This window comes from Hyperoodon ampullatus (genome assembly GCF_949752795.1).
Source record: "Hyperoodon ampullatus genome assembly, chromosome: 8".
In the NCBI taxonomy this organism is placed as follows: Eukaryota; Metazoa; Chordata; class Mammalia; order Artiodactyla; family Ziphiidae; genus Hyperoodon; species Hyperoodon ampullatus.
The window spans coordinates 80,553,704-80,574,814 of record NC_136921.1 but is presented as its reverse complement, the minus strand read 5'-3'; the positions used below and the strand labels follow the sequence as shown (position 1 = coordinate 80,574,814).

At 37.3% G+C, this 21,111-nt stretch overlaps 1 protein-coding gene across 1 annotated transcript in view; it reads left to right on the top strand.

Annotated features, from left to right (window-relative positions):
* Positions 1-20,909, top strand: part of SLC38A11 (solute carrier family 38 member 11) — a gene marked incomplete at both ends in the record, with an annotated part of 51,575 nt that extends 30,666 nt beyond the window's left edge. The window contains 5 exons of the mRNA XM_079710502.1: positions 5,343-5,413; positions 6,412-6,573; positions 9,590-9,702; positions 12,671-12,802; positions 20,616-20,909. Coding sequence (XP_079566628.1) covers positions 5,343-5,413; positions 6,412-6,573; positions 9,590-9,702; positions 12,671-12,802; positions 20,616-20,909 — 772 coding nt within the window. The remainder of the gene's footprint in view (positions 1-5,342; positions 5,414-6,411; positions 6,574-9,589; positions 9,703-12,670; positions 12,803-20,615) is intronic.
* Positions 20,910-21,111: the final 202 nt, after the last annotated feature.

Genomic DNA, 21,111 nt, shown 5'->3' with positions numbered 1-21,111 from the left:
GGTCGTTGTTTTTTACCTATTTTATATATAGTAATGTGTATATATGTTAATCCCAAACTCCTAATTTATCTCCCCCCACATGTGACTATTTAAATTAGATAAAATTAAATAGAATTAAAAATTAATTAACTCTAGCCATAATTTTAAATGCTCAGTAGCCACATATGTATAGTGGTCACCATATTGCACAGCACAGATATAGAACATTTCCATCAGCACAGAAAACAATTGTAGGGGAGCAAAATTTGCCATGCCAAAATGTGTCTCTTTGGCAGGTGGACTATCTCGAGGTGAAAACAATCAAGACCCAAAAGACTCAGGAAGTACCTTTGACCTTCTTCCTCACTGCCTAAAAGAATTCAGATAGAGGGACGTTCCTGGAATAGAGCAATCACCAGAGATACCTGCAAAGAATATGTGCTAGGTGTGGTGGAGAAACTTGGCAAGGGCTAGAGATCAGGGTCTGCTAAATGTCCCATGTCTCCACATGGCCCCCAGCAGACATTTCTTTACCAAACATTTACTTTTCCATCTTCATGTGAATTGCCTTCCTCCCCTTTGAAGTCCCAAACTACTACCCCCAACATCTTTGTTTGTCTTTAGCTAAAGAGATGGTATTTAAGGTGAGGGCTTTGGCCATTTTGGTGAGTTACTCAGTTCCCCTGGGTCTCTCCCATGTATACCTGTCATTAAACTTCTGTTTGATTTTCTCCTGTTAATCTGTCTCATGTCAATTTAACTCTTAGAGCAGCCAGAAGAACCTAGAATAGCGAAAAATGTCTTCCTCCCCAACACACTATTGTATGCTGCTATTCTAGATTATCATACAGAATAAAAAATATTTGACCTCTTTGTTTTGTCTTTTTCTCTGCAGCATTTCCAGTGGTCATAACACTGATTGCCACATTGGTAGTGTTCAGCAAATATTTGTTGAAAATTGAATGATTTGAATGACTTTCCAGCAGGAAGAATGTAATTTCAGTTGTAGACTATTTATGGAAATTTAAGCTTAAAAATTAAGTTCAAATCCAAAAAGGTTTCATGTAGAAAATATTGTATAATTATATAAAGTTCAGAAAGCTTTAAATTGGGCTAAATCTTTTTGAAATAATTTTCTATATTTGTTTCCAGTCTTTATCAACAATAGACTATCATATTTAAAAGTCAATTTACTTCTCTTTCCATAGCAGTAACTATAATTCTTAAGTTGGATTCATTTTTCTTTTCCCAGATATAACTATTATTCTTAAGTCGGTTTGAATCATTCCTGTTCATGCTTCTATACTTATACTATGCATTTATGTATTAGTATTGATTAGTATGTTTGTAAAATATACATAAATAATCACTATGGTAAAAAAAATATCCATTCTCTAATATAACTCACTATTTTTCCCTCAATATCGTATTCAGTATATTTCCATTTTGATAAAATTAGCACTGGGTGACTCTTTTTAATTGCTCTACAGCATACAATCTGATGGTTTAGAAATTTAGAAATGTAATAAGCTTTGAGTGCCTTAAACTTTACTAGATATTGCCAAGATCTTCTCCAAACTTTTATAGTTTACAGTTCCCTCCATAATAATTGTATCTTGTTCTAGCAACTTCTCAACATTGCTATTATTGAATTAGGTGTAAAATTTTTTTTAATGTATTTCATTTGAGTTTTTCTAATTATGAAGGAGGGTGAGCAACATACAGCATATTTGTTGGCCATTCTCATTTCCTTTTCTGTCAGTTACCTGTTGTCTATTGTTCATTGGAATATCTTTTTATTATGATATGCAGTAGCATTTAATATACACTGGATAATAACCCTTTCTTGGTCATATGCAACACACATTTCATCTCCCAATTTTTAGCTTTTCTTTATTTTTTAACTTTGAATATGAATTATTTTATTATACAGACATTTTATATTAATATTTACCTTCCATTGATTTTATCAGGTTTATCAATTTTTACCTTTATGGTTTTTGCCTTTATAGGTTTGTTTGTTTGTTTTTGCAGTACGCGGGCCTCTCACTGTTGTGGCCTCTCCCGTTGCGGAGCACAGGCTCCGGACACGCAGGCTCAGCAGCCATGGCTCACGGGCCCAGCCGCTCCGCAGCACGTGGGATCTTCCCTGACCAGGGGCACGAACCCGTGTCCCCTGCCTCAGCAGGCAGACTCTCAACCACTGTGCCACCAGGGAAGCCCGCCTTTATAGGTTTAAAACAATCTCTCCATTGATATTATGTTTTATTCTTTGAAATTAAATATTAATTTGGAGAGAATTGACATCTACATGATATTGAGTCTTCCCATTCATAAATATGGACATGGTATATCTCTCCATTTGTTTGTCTTTCAATAAAATTATGTCATGCCATTAATATTATGCATATCTTAAAAAATATTTAGTGTTTTTGTTGTCACTGCCATTTAAAAAGCATTTTAACTGGTTCTTTTTTGTATACATCAACCCTACTAATTTTTGTATATTGAGCTTGTATCCAGTGAAGTTGCTGAATGCTCTTATTAATTCCAATAGCTTGTCAGTAGATTCCCCTGAATTTTCTGTGTACGTAATTATATTGTGTCCAAATAATTTATTACTTTCCAATGATTACATATCTTATCACTGTCTTATTTTATTGCATTAGCTAAGAGTTCCAATAGTATATTCTGAAAGCAGTGATAGTGAACATCCTTATCTAGTTTCTGCCTTTAATTGTAATATTTCTAACTTTTCACTTTTAAATATGTCACTTGCTATAGGTTTTGGTGTATATTCCTTATTAGGTTAAGGAAGTTCTACTTTAATAATAGCGTGCTTAGCAAGCTTGTCAAAATAAATACTGGATTGTACGCTTTTCTGCCTATTCTGAAATCGTCAGTCATAAGCTTTTTTCTCCAGTAATCTGTTAATGTGATGACTTATACTAATAGATTTTTCTATTACTGAACTACTCTTGCACTTATTGGAAAAAACTCTTCTTAGACATGACTATTTTCTTAAACATTGCTTGATTGCATTTGATAATATTTCATTTTCTATTTCAGCATCTATATTCTAAAGTCAGAGCAGTCTGTAACTTCATTTTCTCATCCACATTGAGTATCAAGGTTTCATAAAATATACCAAGAAACTTTCTCTTTTCGTTTTTCTCTGGAACCATTTTTCTGGAACTCAATCCCAGGCTAATTTATAAAAGGTTGGAAAACCATATTCAATGTCTCTTTCCTTCTCTTTATCTAGATTTGGACACACATTTTTTCCTATCTGTAACATGTTTTTGGTATTTTCCATCTTATAAAATCAGCATCATTAAGCTGAACACAGAAAATCCAAAATCATCATAGGTACTATTTCCCACTCCATCTTATCTAGGAATATCAAGGAACCATATGGACCAGGAAAAACCTTTCCAACTTAAATGAAAGAAGAAAAATAAAAATAAAACTCCTACCTTTTCATTACTAATATAAGAGTTAAAAAGTAGGGCACCACCACAATCTGTACTGAAAGGAAAAATGAATATTATTCACCTGGAAATACCCTACCAGGGAAAGTAGATCATTTAAAACATATTAGAAAGTTAAAAATCTTCAAGCTTCTACAATTGTTAGTGCTGCCTTTTCTCAAAAAAAATGTTTAAGAACTGTGGACAAAATTTGTATTTTTCCACATTAACATTGGAATTTGACAGGCATGCTGCTGTTGGTAATGTTCACTGCAATGAGTAGTGGAAGCAGCAGGTGGCAGCAGCTCCCACTCAACAAACTATGGGTTTCTGAGCAGCAAGGACTGTAACAGCAGGAGGCCTCCCTTGCATGCTCCTTAGTTCTTTTGTGCCTGTAATGCTCATTTCAAATATGGAAAGAAGTAATATAATGCATAAATCCCACTAACTCACAAAACAGATGAGACATTTTTGTGTCTACACTGAGAATGAATAACAAACTTAGGAAATAGATGGATTTATACCTAGTACCTTTATGCTTTCTAGGACCCTTCTTCCCTGTCCCCCTCTTCTATCTTATGCCTTTTTTGGATCTCACTGAAGCCTTTCTTTTTCAGGGAAGCTGGCCATACTTTTGGACATTTGCTACCTTCTATTAAATGACACTGTATAATAATAACAATGTTAATACATAAGCTGATAATACTAGTGACCATTTATTAAATGCTTACTGTATGCTAGGCTCTCTTCCAAAGTTTTTGTTTGTTTGTTTGTTTGTTTGTTTGTTTTGCGGTACGCGGCCCTCTCACTGTTGTGGCCTCTCCCATTGCGGAGCACAGGCTCTGGACGCGCAGGCTCAGCAGCCATGGCTCACGGGCCCAGCTGCTCCGCGGCATGTGGGATCTTCCCGGACCGGGGCACAAACCCGTGTCCCCTGCATCGGCAGGCGGACTCTCAACCACTGCGCCACCAGGGAAGCCCTCTTCCCAAGTTTTACATATTTTTCTTATTTAATTTACACAATAACTCAGTGAATTTGGTACTATTGTTATTATCCTCATTTTATAGATATCAAAACTGAAGCACAGAAAGGTTAAGTACTTTGCCTAAGGTCACATAGCTAATAAGTGGATGGGGCCAGAAGTTCACACAGGCTGTCTGACCTTGGAGCCTGTGCTCTTCACTGTTACTCAGGGATTTGTTAAACAGGGAGACGAATCCCTGCCTATAGACAGGTTGTCAAATATTTTAATTCCACTAGGAAAGAGACTTATTCAAGCTATTTAAAGTACGTATATTTCTAGGGCTTCCCTGGTGGCGCAGTGGTTGGGAGTCCGCCTGCCGATGCAGGGAACACGGGTTCGTGCCCCCGTCCGGGAAGATCCCACATGCCGCGGAGCAGCTAGGCCTCTGAGCCATGGCAGCTGAGCCTGCGCGTCCGGAGCCTGTGCTCCGCAACGGGAGAGGCCACAACAGTGAGAGGCCCGCGTACCGCCAAAAAAAAAAAAAAAAAGGCAGCATTGATTAACTGAGGAAGAACTTTGCATTATTAATGTTTGAATCTCCCTCAACAAGTATCTCAAATGATGAGTGCATAGCAAATGTTTGTTGTTAAATTGATAAGTAGATAAAGTCACAGAGTTAAGTGGTCCATTCTAAATATGTAAAACTAGAGTCTCTCCAAGTCATGGGCATGCATTTTCAAGGACTGAGGTTAACAGTAACATTGGTATTCCTGGGAAATTTATTTACAATTTAAAAAGATGAATGGGAGCCCCTTATTAATTTCTGACTTAAAGATGTTCAATTTATAGTGTGACATCATTTCTTGTTTTCTTTTATGCTTATGCTTGCATTTGTTTAATTCATCAAATTAACTGATTTCTCTTCTAGAACAAAAACAGAAGATGCCTGGATATTTGCAAAGCCCAATGCTATTCAGGCTGTTGGTGTAATGTCGTTTGGTGAGTAGGTGGTTTCCAAGGCCCTTTCTCAATATGGAGTCTTCTGTACCATGAAAAAGTGCTGTGGGGCTTCCTTGGTGGCACAGTGGTTAAGAATCCGCCTGCCAATGCAAGGGACACGGGTTTGACCCCTGGCCTGGGAAGATCCCACATGCCGCGGAGCAACTAAGCCCGTGCACTACAACTACTGAGCCTGAGCTCTAGAGCCCGCAAGCCACAACTACTGAAGCCTGCGCACCTAGAGCCCGTGCTCCACAATGAGAAGCCACGACAGTGAGAAGCCCACGCACTGCAAAGAAGAGTAGCCCCCACTCACCACAACTAAAGAAAGCTTGTGCACAGCAACAAAGACCCAACACAGCCAAAAATAAATAAATAAATAATTTATTTATTTTTTAAAAAGTGCTGTGTGTCTGGAGAGCAGATGTCCTAAGTTTTAGACTTCCCATTAGCAGCATATGATCCAGTTTGTGCCAACATAAAATTAGGCTCAAACTTTTCTCACTCATCACCAGAATTTGCTTCAATTTGGACAAGTCTCTTCCTCATGCAGAAAACTCATTTAAGTCTTCTTGTTTCTTAACTTGAAAATCTAGCAAATGTTATGGACTTCTTCAAAACCTTGCACACAAAGTATTGTGAATTGGCCATCTAAAGTTACTCTGTTATATCCCAGATGGGAAAGGAAGCCCTGGACTGAAAATATGGTGTTGTTTAGATTTCCTTTAAGATTGGAAAGGCCACTGGGAAATGGGAGAGAAAGTTGGCTAGGCCTGGTATATATCAAGAGTGACATGAGGAGAATATAAGCCTAATGTGAATGAAATTTCTCATTCCTACATCTGTTAGAAAGATTATTTCTGATGTATTTAGTAAATTAGTATATTTGAACTTCAGTTCATTAGTATTTCAAAGTAGCATAGATCTCTGAATTTTCAGAAGGAAAGGGAGAACTATGGTGCTTGCTTTAATAATGCTTTTTTTTTCTTGTATTGCAGCATTTATTTGCCACCATAACTGCTTCTTAGTTTATGGTTCTTTGGAAGAACCCACAGTAGCTAAGTGGTCTCGCATCATCCATGTGTCCACCTTGATTTCTGTATTTATCAGTATTCTCTTTGCTACATGTGGATACATGACATTTACTGGCTACACCCAAGGTAAAATGAAAAATTCAGTATTAGCATATTTTGGAGTTCATATGGAGTGGTGCTATCACTTCTCATTTTAACTACAATTATACCCAATGTTCTACTTCAGAGTAGAACCTATTCTCTCCTCTACCTTCCTGCCTCTCCTAATGTTCCTAATTTTCTCCTTTTTAAACTGCTAAGCTTCTTCTGTAGTCCATTCTCCCTCCTTCCATGGTGTCACTTCAGAGCACATGAGTTCCATCTTCCCTCTCTACTAGTCCACTGCAGTTTCACTTTCGAGGACACCAATATCCTCCCACTCTTCAAAGCTAACAGTCATCTTGGTTCTGATTTTCATGGACCTCTCTGAATCACTTAACAGTTCTGTACATTCTTTCTTTCCTCCCGCAGAGAAAAGAGCACTACCATACCGTCATTCACTCCCTTAATATTTTTTTCTCTCTGAGTGATTCATCTTTACTTTCTCCTACCTCCTCTCCCTCTCTCCCCACAACCCCCATTAACTGGCTCAAGCAAGTTGGCTTTTTTTCTCTCAACAAATTCTTGGAGATATTTATTGTTTTAACTCTAGTCCAGGACTTTCTTTTCATCTCCAGCCTCTTGCCTGCAGGACATTTCTACTTAGTTGTTTCACTCTTGCCTTAATCACAAAATACATCTTTCCCACAAAACCAGGCCTTTCCCTCCTCACCCCAACTCTCATCCCAGGACCCCACACTGAACTCACTTCTCTTTTCTTCTGTTCATCCAGGCCCAACAAATGAATGGTCATCTCTTCTACATCCTTGACCCTTACATTCACTCACCTCTGTAGCGTGAGAGTTAGGGTATTCTGACAGCCTGCTAAATACTATGATTCATGCATTTCACAGCTTTTGCAGGTCTGTTATCTCATTTGACCTTCAGACAACCCTAGGAAGGTAAGTGGAATAACTAGTTTTACCCCCTGCCTAGAACACAAAGAGGAGGAGTAACTTGCCCAAGCTGGCTGCTGACAAAGTAAAAAACACATCGCCTAACTTTCAGTCCCATTTTCTTTCCATTCCATCTTGTCGTCTACCCCATTTTGGATACATATGGCCCATTAAAAACTGTCTCTTAGCCTCTAGTTCTGCTTAGCTTACTTTTCAGATGACACTGAAGTACTCTTGGGTGGGTGGTACATTGTTCCAAATGCAGGTTACAGGTGACTATGATGATAGGGAGAGATTTCTCAAGAAAAGAAGATGGCTTCATAAAAGAGTGATTAATAACATAATCCCAGTGCCATCAAAAATATAATACCTGTGTGTGCCATTAGATTGCAGTAATGAAGTGACCTTGAAAATCTTGATAAAAATTGTTTTAAAACATTGCCATGTATCACTATTGCTACATAGTTTGCAAAGACAAATAGCCTGTAGGCTCCAGTCTGCACAGGACCTTGGTTTTAAATGCCTTTTCTATAAGACATAAACCCTTTTTCTTAGTCACACCTTCCTGGTGTTTTTATCATTAGTAATTGTGCAGATATAATTAAGTCTTTATATAACAAAGCTGACAGGTTGGTTTTGCTTTTGGTTGTCTGTTTTTGTTTTTTTTTCTTTCTTTTCTAGCTATAATTCCCTAAAATACACTTAGACTCAAGCTAGAATAAGCTGAGGTTGTTTCTTCAGGCCATTTTGCCTTAGGCAAATCTAGTCTTGTTTGTGCACACTGGATGCTTCTTTTCCCTTTCATTACATAAACTCCAGCTTGTGAGGCAGTGAGAACTCTACATTGTTCTTGAATTTCCCAGTGACTTTTGAAAAGGTGCAGGGCCTGTTTTTTAGTGGAGGTTAGTGAACAGGGAGCTTTGGTCCTTTTTTCTTGGAGTGTTGGAACCCTTTCAATCAACCTTGGATGAACCTCTGCCACTACTGCTTTGTGATTTAATCTCCTTCTGCCCAAAAGGAACACTAAAAAGTAATGTACATTTACTCCAATTAACAGGGGGAGGGGAAAAGAGTCACTTAAAGTAAGTCTTGGGAAGAGGCAGGTCATTTAGTCTTTTAATGAAGAAAAAAGTACAGAAGTATTATTATTTTGTTTTCTTTGTAAACAGTGTGGTAGTGTGTGACTTTTATCTAATTTTCTATTCAGTCTCATCGAAAAATGTGACCAACATTTTAAAATGTAAGCATGTTATATTTAGGAAATAAACAGTCTCAAATCTTCTTTGTTTCTATATTGGGAAACTTTTTGCTGACATGATCTGTGCCCTCATTAGATCCCTGCATTTCCTCACAGGTGTCTAAGAAAATACAGTCTCTAAATAAGAATTGGTTCAATGTATATATGGTCCATCGTTTAGTTTGGAACTAATTAAATATAATACTCTGCCTGGGAAATAACCATATTTTCACAGTTTTGAATCAGTGCATTTACCTCGGGCTCATCAGATACTGTGGAAGATAACGTATGTTTGGATTTCCTTGCTGTGGCCCTGAGTTTGTGATTAAACTCTACAGCATGATATACAGGAAATTCAGCTCCCTACATGTACTAGTCTACTGTTCCTTTCAGGATTGTCCTTGATCTAAGAATAACATTTCAAAAGGAAATTTGTTTATTTTAAGACTTTTTTTTTTTTTTTTTTAATGAAGTCACTTACTTACCAGAAACAAAGACCAGAAGCAAGTTTATAAAACCAGTGCACAAGAATTTAGGGAGTTGATTCTGGTGTAAGAAGACAATGGATAAAAGTATTTTTCAAAACTTGGTACAAATATAAGGCTAATCTTCTAAAAACAAACACTGAGAGTAAGAAAAAGAACTATTAGTGATGAATTTGCTTTCAAGTGGAACATGTGCTACTTTTAATACCCATCAGTAATTATATAGTTTTTGAATGCAAAATTTATGTTAGATTTGGCAGTCTATTCTATTAAATGACATTTATGTAGCTTCACTTATATAATAAATATCCAATATCTCATTTATTAGATATTTATGTCAAATACCCAGTATCTATTAAATAAATCTATTTTATATTATTCTCTAGGAGACTTATTTGAAAATTATTGCAGAAATGATGACTTGGTAACATTTGGAAGGTTTTGTTATGGAGTCACTGTCATTTTGACGTACCCGATTGAATGCTTTGTGACTAGAGAGGTAAGCACAACTTCTTTCCGACACTTTACCTAGGTCATCTCTCTACTGCATTAATTTGGGGCGATTTATAAATCATTTGATTTTGCAAATTCCCAAGTGCATGACAAGTAATATAATGTATAAAATTTTCTCTTTTAACCAGTTTAAAGATAAATTTATATTCAAATGTTTACAAAATATTTTTTCAAAAGTTGGATTTGAAAATCATGTTTGATAGTTTAGATTATATTAACGTAAGTATAAATATTAATACAACTGCATTCCAAAGTGAATGCCAGCCTTTAATAGAGTCAAACCAAGATTCTATTTTACTCATTCTTACAAAGAAATTAAGTACTAAGGTTAAACATGTTTTACAAAATTGTTTTTTGGCTAAAATGTTTTATAAGTCAACATGTATTAAAGGCACCACAGGACAGATTTGATGAGTTTTATTAGTTTTAAAAAACTAAAATATTTTATTTTTCATGAAAACCCAAAAGTCAATTTAAACCATTATTTTTACAGATATATTTAATTTATATATTTATAAATTTATAAATGTTTATTTTATATAAATGTAAAATAAACATTTCTTTATTCATTCATAAGTTTATAAATATGTTTATTGTGATAAATATATTTATCTATTTATACTTATATACCATATAAAATAATAGAGAGTATATTATTTACTTATATCTCTATATTGATATATTTTACTTATAAAGTCAACTCCAAGTTATGTTATATAGCCCACCTGAATTTGTAGAGGAAGATTAGGTAAAAGAGAACTAATTCTTTTTGTGTAAAATTGGATAATGTGGCTTGTCAGGAATCCCTTAAACAGTAAGCTAAAAATCCACTGTACCATTTAGCAGAAAAACATGATCCTGCTTCATAGTGGTTCTTTCAGGAATCACACTGAAAAGGCTTAGTCTTAGGATCTATTCCTAGAGGCTGTTTACACAGTGCACCATGTCAATGGGACTAATGTGTGAAGCAAAATGCCTACAGAGCTTCAAATACACTAACTAATGGGCAGGCTTCTAGAGGCACACCAGTGCTTACCTTATGCCAATTCTGCGGATAGGGAACTGCACAAGGAAAAGGAATGAGGACATGTTCAGCACTATGTATATCCTTTGCAGTTATCACTTGTCCTCACTTACAAATGTATAACTCATAGGCCAGCTCTCCTCAAATATAGGGAGCAGTAGACTGAACTTGATGAATATTTTTTAAATTGAAGAGCCTTTAAAATTTTTGCCAACTATTGTTGGATGCCGGAAATGGTTTTATTTTAGTTTCTGCCCAGTACTTTAGGTTCAAATCTGATCTCTAGATCAGCAATAATAAATGGTGCATTCTCATGTGGTTTCTGGTGAACTGCTCGTGGTCTGTCAGAGTCACTCCACCTGTGTAGCTTATGTCTTCAGTACTTGGAACTTGTGTTTCCTTTCTAGCTGCCATGACAGGAAGACAGAACTGAACAGAGATCTCTGCCATGGTAGCAAATACTAGGCAGAGGAACTTTGTATATACATCACCCATTCACTTCCTTTTTCTTTCTCTCCTTTCTGCACACACACACACACACACACACACACACACAAATATACAGTTGGCCTAAATATAATCAAAGCTGTTTCTATTCACAGGTAAAGTAGCCAGCCAAGTACAAGGGTGCCACAAAGCCAGTCTGTGCCTAATAAATACTCTCACTAGCCTGCCCCAGTCAGTGATCTTCATCTATAAGAATGAACTTCAAATTAGATAATATTTGGAAGGACATTACCAATTGTAAAACTATAAATGAGTAAGAGTGATTAGTATCCCCATTTAATTATTAACAGAGTTATGGCAGTATCCAGTCAATGGGGGGCTGTTACTCAACTAGGAATGCTACTTATCACAGTCATTAAGGTCCCCCAGCATCTGACCCTCTCCCACCATTTCCAATACTTGTCTCATGGTTCTTTTGCATAAAGCTACCACCCTATTCAGGCTGTCTCCTCCTTGTCCCCCATAGGTATCTTTACTGTTCTTACCTCTTTGCTCTTTTTCACACTGTTGCCTTGGTCTATAATTCTGTTCTAAATCCCACCCATGTTTCAAGTCCTACCTCAAGCCAAGGTAGGACAAGCATATTTCAGGAATACTGTAAAGCCAATTACTCTTAGGGAATCAGATCTAGATAACTAAATCACTGTCTAGTTCTGAATTGTATTTGATCTTTTTAATCTGTCAAAAATTGATCACTATTTGTTTCATTAGATTGGTTGGATCTCTCCAATTAGGATGTTAATTTCTGAGAATAGGAATCATCTCCGAGACATTTTCTCTTAGCAAGTCATAACAAACTGTGGGACACAGTAAATTAGTAACTGTTGATCGATTTCCTGATCTGAGTATCAATGGAAAATGGTAATCAACTCTTCTCCATTTTTGTTGAGGAAAGGCGAGATAAAATAGACTTGGCTTGTATCAAATAGGATTTAGATTATATGAAATTAATTTCCTGTTAGTAAAGGATATTACACACCCATTATTATTAAAGGATATTGTGCTAACCCCTTCCTTAGAGGTCATTCAAATAATCTAAATAGCATCTGTAGTTTGTGTAAGTGGTAACCTTGTTGGACTCAAGGAGGAAGGATAAGGTAACTTCCCAAGGTCTCTCTTACACTTGAGAAATATATTTATTCACACATTAGTATGCCATGTTCTGAGTCTGGAATGTAATCCACTGCCTGTCTAATAGTTCAACAAAGAATACTTGTTATTGATATGTGTGTGTGTGTGTCTATGTGTAAATACTTTGGAAACGATAGAACATTCATTCATATGGCTTTGGCTTAAAATTTGATTGATTGCCTAATTCGTAGTATTTTATACAGTCCTAACTACTATAATATAAAATACTCTCTTAATAAGTCCTGCACAACTCTGAGACTCCCTCTTTAAATAATCTGTTTATATTTGGCAGGTAATTGCCAATGTGTTTTTTGGTGGGACTCTTTCGTCAGTTCTCCACATTATCATAACAGTGGTTATCATTACTGTGGCCACACTTGTGTCATTGCTGATCGATTGCCTTGGAATAGTTTTAGAGCTCAATGTAAGTACATTTAAAGATTCTAAGAATCCCTTTTAAAATAATGTTTACATTTAACATGAGATGTGTTTTCCCTTAACAAAGGTGTCACTTTCTAAAGTGGAATGAAAATGTGTTTGTTATATTATAGTAAATATTTATAAAGATGATATTGTGTACTTTATAGGACTATATTTTTAGAGCAGTGGTTCTCCAGTGGGGGAAATATTGCCCTTCCCTCTCCACCTGCAGGGGACATTTAGCAATGTCTAGAGACATTTTTAGTTGCCACAACTGGGTAGGCTGGTGCTAGTGGTATCTAGTGGGTAGAGGACAGGAATGTGGCTAACCATCCCACAATGTGCAGGGTAACCCCTACTACAAAGAATTATCCAATCCAAAATGTCAATAGTGCTGAAATTAAGGTATTGGTTTAAAGGACTTTTTTCATATTCTATTTTCTGTAGAACATACATATTACTGAAAATAACAATAAATTAAATGGATCTGGAAAGTCCTATGCAGAGTGAAGATAGGTCTAGAGAGATTAATTAAAATATGTAATGAAGAGACTTATATCCACACCCCGCATTAACTTACCCTGGTGCTTGTTCTTCTTTTTTTCTTTGAAGTATTTTTTTCTGCCTCTAGACTTTCCTTTGTAATCTCTACTGCTGCTTCCCAAATCTAGGTCCTCATCATATCACATCTGAATTAGTACTGGCGTTTTGCTTCAACTAGCATATATTTAAGCTCTGCTTCCAATTTATCACCATCCTGCTTAAAAATCTCCACTTTCCTACCAACAAGCATAAAATCTGTTGCCTTTATGATCTGAACCCAAATCTTCTATGGAAAGTTTTTTACCGTTAACTTCCCAGAATCTGCCCTCAGCTCTAGTCGATCTTATTTTTTTTTTGCATTAAGCGGGCCTCTCACTGTTGTGGCCTCTCCCTTTGCGGAGCACAGGCTCCGGACGCGCAGGCTCAGCGGCCATGGCTCATGGGCCCAGCCGCTCCGCGGCATGTGGGATCTTCCCGGACCAGGGCACGAACCCATGTCCCCTGCATCGGCAGGCAGACTCTCAACCACTGCGCCACCAGGGAAGCCCTAGTCGATCTTATTTTTGACCTATGAGTAAGCCATATTAATTCTTTATTTTATCCTTTGGCTTATGTTTATTCTTTCCCGTAATTATTATTTTCCTTTCCTTTCTGTGCAAATATTACAAAGATTTAAAATTTAGTGCATTTTCTAACTTGTTTATTTGTTGATCAGATATATATTGAATAATTACAGTTGACCCTTGAACAACATGGGTTTGAACTGCACAGGTCCACTTGTGTACAGATTTTTTTCAATAAATATGTACTACATGAACCTCAGTTGGTTGAATCTGCAGATATGGAGGAATCAAGTATGTGGAGGGCTGACTATAAGTTATACATGGATTTTCAACTGCTCAGAAACCCCTTAACCCTTACATTATTCAAGGGTCAAGTATACTGTATTCCACACAACAGAGATACAAGGATGGGAGGAAATCAGAAAGGATCCATGCTATCGTGGAGCTTACAATCTCACAAATAAAAGTTCAGCTGCTATATAGGCAATGAAGAGAAGAAAGAGGTATAAGTAGACTCCTAAAAGACATTTTTGAGAAAAGATTGACAGAATTTGGTAACCAATTCAACTGGGAGGACAGGGGGATACAGGGACACATCAAGAATGACTTCTTGGGATCCAGCAATTCCTCTTCTGGGTATTTATCCAAAGAAAAACAAAAACACTAATTTGAAAATATATATGCACCCTGAAGTACATGGCAGCATTATTTACAGTAGCCAAGATATAGAAACGACCTAAATGTCCATCAATAGATGAATGAATAAAGAAGATGTGGTATGTATATACAATGGAATACTACTTGGGCAAAACAAAATGAAATCATAGTTGGATCCAGAATGTATTATGCTAAGTGAAATAAGTCACACAGAAAAAGACAAATACTGTATTGTCTTACTTATATGTGGAATCTAAGAAAGATTTTTTAAAAAAATGAAAACAGGCTCATAGATACGGAGAACAAATGAGTGGTTGCCAGAGGGGAGGGGGTAGGGGGTGAAATAGGTCAAGGAGATTAAGAGATACAAACTTCCAGTTATAGAAGAAATAAGCCATGTATATGTAATATACTGCATAAGGAATATGGTCTATAGTACTGTAATAACTTTGTACAGGGACAGATGATTTACTAGACTCATTCTGCTGATCATTTTATAATGTATGTAAATGTCAAATCACTATGTAGTGCACCTAAAACTAACATCATATGTCAACTATATGTCAGTTTTTAAAAGTGACCAAAAAAAAAGAATGACTCCTTAGTTCTACTTTGTGGAAGTAGGATAATGATGGCATTTGGTGAAACATGAATAGAAGAGAATCTACCACTTTAGAGTCTTTCATCTTCCCCTTCTACAGTCCTAATGAAATTTCTACTCAGAATCACACCACTTAGCATTTATCCATCATGCCCCCACAGGGAGGGCAAGCTTTTCAGATGGAAACCCAAGTTATCATTTACTCACTCCACTGAGAGTTAAGGGGAAGGGGAAGAGGAAGGTATTATTGTCAGTGCCCGAGACCCTGTTCCCTCCAGGTGCCATTTGGATTTGAAGGTCCAGGCAAAGGTAGTGGAAGATTCAGTCAGGAACACACTATTGGGAATTTTCCTGCATCAGAGTATGTGGAAAGTAGGGAGTAGGCAGCTCCCCCAAAACCGCATGAGACTAGGGAAACATCTGTTCCACTAACAATGGAAAGAAGGCTCATAGGAGAGATGGACCATTATCAAAAGTAACTTTTACCTACGTCCTAATTTTACATAGGCCAAAGGCTAGTAAGTTCACTCAAAATCATTTCATGTTCCAACCTTGGTCTGCATAAAGGGATGAGTGCTACCTAAATGTGCTAACTTGATTTATGTATTATCTTGTATCATGTATTGTTTGGACTGTCCATAAGCTTGCCTTGCCTACCTATGTGCAAGTTCTTTGGAGACAAGAATGGTACTTAGCTGCCTCCTCCATCTTCCACAGTATATAGCACAGTGCTAAGAACACAGTGCTCCAATTACTGCATGGGTGATTGCCCTTGGGAGCACAGTTGAGGAACTATTTCTACAAATGCCCCTGGACATAAGAGACATTCTTAGTGTAGCACCAGGAAGTTAAGTGTTACAAGAAATTGTTGGGGTTGACAGTAATGGTAACCCTCTAATTATGCTGAGGACATGATCGGCATGACTCCCAGCTCTGTTATTTCTTATTTTGTGAAATGTCTCATTTGAGTTCGCATGTTTGTTTGTTTGTTAGACTGTTGTAGGATTGTCATATGAGAGAAAATGTCTTTATCAAGTGCCTTGCCACTCACTGTTTTGATAGCCTAAGAATGTTTTGTTCCCTTTAAGTTAAGCAAGCATACACATATTGCTTATTTTTCAGGAATGATATATTTTTATAAATTTGACCATTACTTTCTGTTAACTGTGACTCTCCCTCACACTCACACAATAAAATTATAAGCACATAATCACATTAAATATTCCCTGTTATGCTTATGTTGACATTTTTTGTGGTTAAGACAGAATTCTGGTGTTGTAGTCAAAGAATAATATCTGATGAATATCTGTTATTAAGTCAAGATCTGAGCTGGCTTGGAGGACTATTTTAAAAAATTTAAAACATGATTCTAGATCCTTAGATTTTTTAAAAACCTGGTTATATAAACATTCATAAAAAACAGAGTGTTAAATTGTCATGATCTAATAACTCAATTACACTAGTTTTAAAGCACTTTGTAGGAATTCATAAAATCTAAGATCTCCATTCTCTTCCAGACCACTTGAGTGCATATTTTTCCAGTCAAAAAAAGTCTTTTGGTTAGCACAATATCATAGTCAGGTCTTTGTTCAACTCCGTTTTGTGTGGGCATTTGTCATGTTTCATAAAGCCAGATCAAGCATCATTTCTGTCAGTAATGCAAGCCAGGTCACACAACACTTTAGAAGTAGCTAAAGCATGTAGTGTTCCCCTTCTGAACAACAGTGTGAGCTAACATGTAGGGAGTATTTACTCTGTGCCAAGTGTTTTGCATGCATTATCCTCTTAATCTGTATTAATTGTATAGATGAAGAAACTGAGGCACAGAGTGATTGGAGTGATTAAATAGGTCACACTAGTTTTTTTTTTTAATTAAAGTATAGTTGATTTATAATAGATTACTTTCAGGTGTACAACATAGTGATTCAATATTTTTATAGCTTATATTCCATTTAAAGTTAATATAATAGCTATATTTTCCTATGCTGTACAATATATCCTTGTAGCTTATCTATCTTACATATAATAGTCTTCATCCCCTTCCCCTGTGCTGCCCTTTCCACCTTCACCTCTCCCCACTGGTAACCACTAGTTTGTTCTCTATATCTGTGAGTCTGTTTCTTTATTGTTATAGTCACTACTTTGTTTTATTTTTTACATTCCACATATAAGTGACAACATACAGTATTTGTCTTTCTCTGATTTATTTCACTAAGCATAATACTCTCTAGGTCCATCCATGTTATTGCAAAATGCAGAATTTCATTCTTTTTTATGGCTGAGTAATATTTCTCTCTGTGTGTGTGTATGTGTATGGATACCACACCTTCTTTATCCATTCATCTGTTAATGAACACTTAAATAGGTCACACTAGTTTTAAGCGGTAGAATCGAGAACAAGTAGAGGGCTTCCCTGGTGGCGCAGTTGTTAAGAATCTGCCTGCCAATGCAGGAGACACGGGTTCGATCTCTGGCCCAGGAAGATCCCACATGCTGCGGAGCAACAAAGCCCGTGCGCCACAACTACTGAGCCTGTGCTCTAGAGCCCGCGAACTGCAACTACTGAGCCCGTGTGCCACAACTGCTGAGCCCATGTGCCACAACTACTGAAGCCTGCGGGCCTAGAGCCCGTGCTCTGCAACAAGAGAAGCCACGATGAGAAACCCACGCACCACAACAAAGAGTAGCCCCCCACTCGCCACAACTAGAGAAATCCCGCGCACAGCAACAAAGATCTAATACAGCCAAAAATAAAAACAAATAAATAAATTTATTTAAAAAAAAAAGAATAAGTGGAATATGGACCTTTACAAATGAGATGTGTAATAGAATCAGACCTTCAGTTTGCAAAGTTAGGGGAATGCTGTTACTTAGTATAACTAAAATAATACAGAATAAATTATTCAGGGTTATATTAGTTATTTAATAAAAAGCAAAACCCCATTTATAACTTAGCTTCCCTTTTATTTTATTGTTTTCATGGCAGCAGATAATGACATATTTTCCAAGGCAAATGCACCCTCAGTTTTAAAGGATTCATTTTAGAAACAAATAAAATAAATGTAGGTTCCATTCTTTGTAATAAGAATCCAGCATCTTGGCACTGATGTTGCTCTTAGAGAGAAGAGGCATCTGCAGTAATTGGGTCCTATGGGTTTCTACGTGCAGCAGAGCAAAGAGAAGAGATGAAGCAGCTGGTGCTTGTGGTCGGAGTAACCAGCCCAACAAGCACTGTGTGCAGCTTACAGTGGAAGGAGGACAGCAAACCAGTTACCCAGCAAGAGCCCACATACAGAGTGAGGGAGCCATAGTCCAAGCTGCCAAAGACCTCTGAGCTAGAGTTTCTTTTTAAGGTATAGGAACACATTTCACAAGTCCAAATTGATTACAAAGTAGAAATTTTCAATATGTATAAGCATTCTTTTTTTTTTTTTTTTTTTTTTTTTTGCGGTACGCGGGCCTCTCACTCTTGTGGCCTCTCCCGTTGCGGAGCACAGGCTCCGGACATGCAGGCTCAGCGGCCATGGCTCACGGGCCCAGCCGCTCCGCGGCATGTGGGATCTTCCCGGACCGGGGCACGAACCCGTGTCCCCTGCATCAGCAGGCGGACTCCCAACCACTGCGCCACCAGGGAAGTCCTATAAGCATTCTTTTATTTAGTTTTCAGCTTCTTTTCATCAAATGAGAGGTTTCTATTCAGGTAGGAGAATTCAGATACTTTTCCAATCTGTATTGCCAGTAAAGATCTTCAATACTTTCTGTTATTTCCCTCTTGCAAACTGCAAAATGCACTGGCATCTGTGGTGTTATTATCAAAGGATAGTGCTTCCCCCCACCCTTTATAATTAAAGCTATATTTTCTTGTCTCCTTGATAAACTGTTATGGTATTTATGTCTTGTCAAGAAATTTCAAAAATTATCCCAAAGCCAGTGGTGTAACCTCAGGCAAGGCTATATTAGATAGATCAAATTAGCTGGACTCCTTTATAGGGAATAGAGCAGATGGAACTGTTCTATCATTTTACTGATGATCTTAGGTCCTAACAACAATCTCTAGCAAGATGGAGCTCTCAAATATTAGGAAAGTAACCGCTATCAAGACAAGATACTCAACTGGACTTCTTCCAGTACAAACATCAGCTATACAGTTTTCCCACTAATTCCCACTACTTTCTCAACCCTTAAAAATTATGGCATAAACAGATCACCCATTACTTTGCACTGCCCAGCAAGTTAGGTTTGGAAGAGTCTGAAAATGCTGACTGATGACAGCTTCTTAGCAGCAGCTGGTGGCAGTTTTCATCCTGATAGCACTTTCACACTCCACAGTTCCAGATGAAGTAGCTTCACATGTTTGTTCCTACGAAGAGAAGAGACTCTCTCTCTCTCTCTCTCCACACACACACACACACACACACACACACACACACACACGTACATATATAATTGTTTTCAAAAATTATTTCATAGAAATCAAAGGATAATTATTATAAGCACAGATTGAGTTCTACAGTATTTTTTATAACTTGAAAAACATTGTCAGTTTCAAGTGACATGATGGAGCCTAAGGAATCCATAATTCATTTAACTCTGGCCATATGAAAACTAATCCTTTATATGCTGTGTACCTTTGTAGGTAATCATTTGTATTCATGTGCTATGAATAGCAAAATTATATTGTCCATATATTTTAAATTAGAATATGGTACCTCTTAGAATTTTCTCATTCTTATATCTCTGACTGCAGAAATATTTTCCATGAAGTGTGGTCCCTTCTATTCTTCCCCAGATTTTTAGGTGCTGCCTGGCTAGTCTGACTTCATAATTTGTCCCCCTCAATTGATATTTCTCCAGACTTTTGCTGTTTTTGTAAAAATAAAAAGTTACTTTTTTTTTTTTTTTTTTTGCGGTACGCGGGCCTCTCACTGTTGTGACCTGTCCCGTTGCGGAGCACAGGCTCCGGACGCGCAGGCTCAGCGACCATGGCTCATGGGCCCAGCCGCTCCATGGCACGTGGGATCCTCCTGGACCGGGGCACGAACCCGTGTCCCCTGCATCGGCAGACGGACTCTCAACCACTGCGCCACCAGGGAAACCCTGAAATGAAGAGTATAAGGAAATATGATGTGACTGAAAATATGGGAACTTTTAAAAGTTTGCCAGGAGTCAGTCTTACCATCTGCTTTATTTTATATTATTTTCTGATTATTATTTAAGCCTGATATACTATTATATTATTTTGCTTTTCTCATTTGTAAATATACCATCAGTAAGGGAAAAACCTATTCCTAAGTCTTTCTTGGAATTATTTTTCTTTCCTCTGTTTGATTTAACTGAACCTATCAAACTTTTAACATGCATGATGACAAATACATTTTGTAAATGTTTTTTAAAACTGTCCAAGGAACGCTCCATTCAATAACATTATCTTATTTCTTGTTTTGAATACGCAGGGTGTGCTCTGTGCAGCTCCCCTAATTTTTATCATCCCATCAGCCTGTTATCTGAAACTGTCTGAAGAACCGAGGACACACTCAGATAAGATTATGTCCTGTGTCATGCTTCCCATTGGTGCTGTGGTGATGGCTGTTGGATTTGTCATGGCTGTCACCAATCCTCAAGACTGCACCCACGGGCAGGAAATGTTCTACTGCTTTCCTGACAATTCCTCCCTCACAAACATCTCAATTTCTCGTTTTCAACTGACAACACAACTTTCAATTTTAAACGTCAGCATCTTTCAGTGAGTTGAGTGCTTTAAAAAATAGGTATTTTTCATAGACTTCTAAACTGCACAGTAACATTCACACGTTTTAGTCTCTATTATAAAATTATTACTTTGGCATTTATCAAGACTTGGTTTTTCTTTACTCTTTAGTCCAGTACAAAAGATAAAAAGGGGGGCTTCCCTGGTGGCGCAGTGGTTGAGAGTCCGCCTGCGGATGCAGG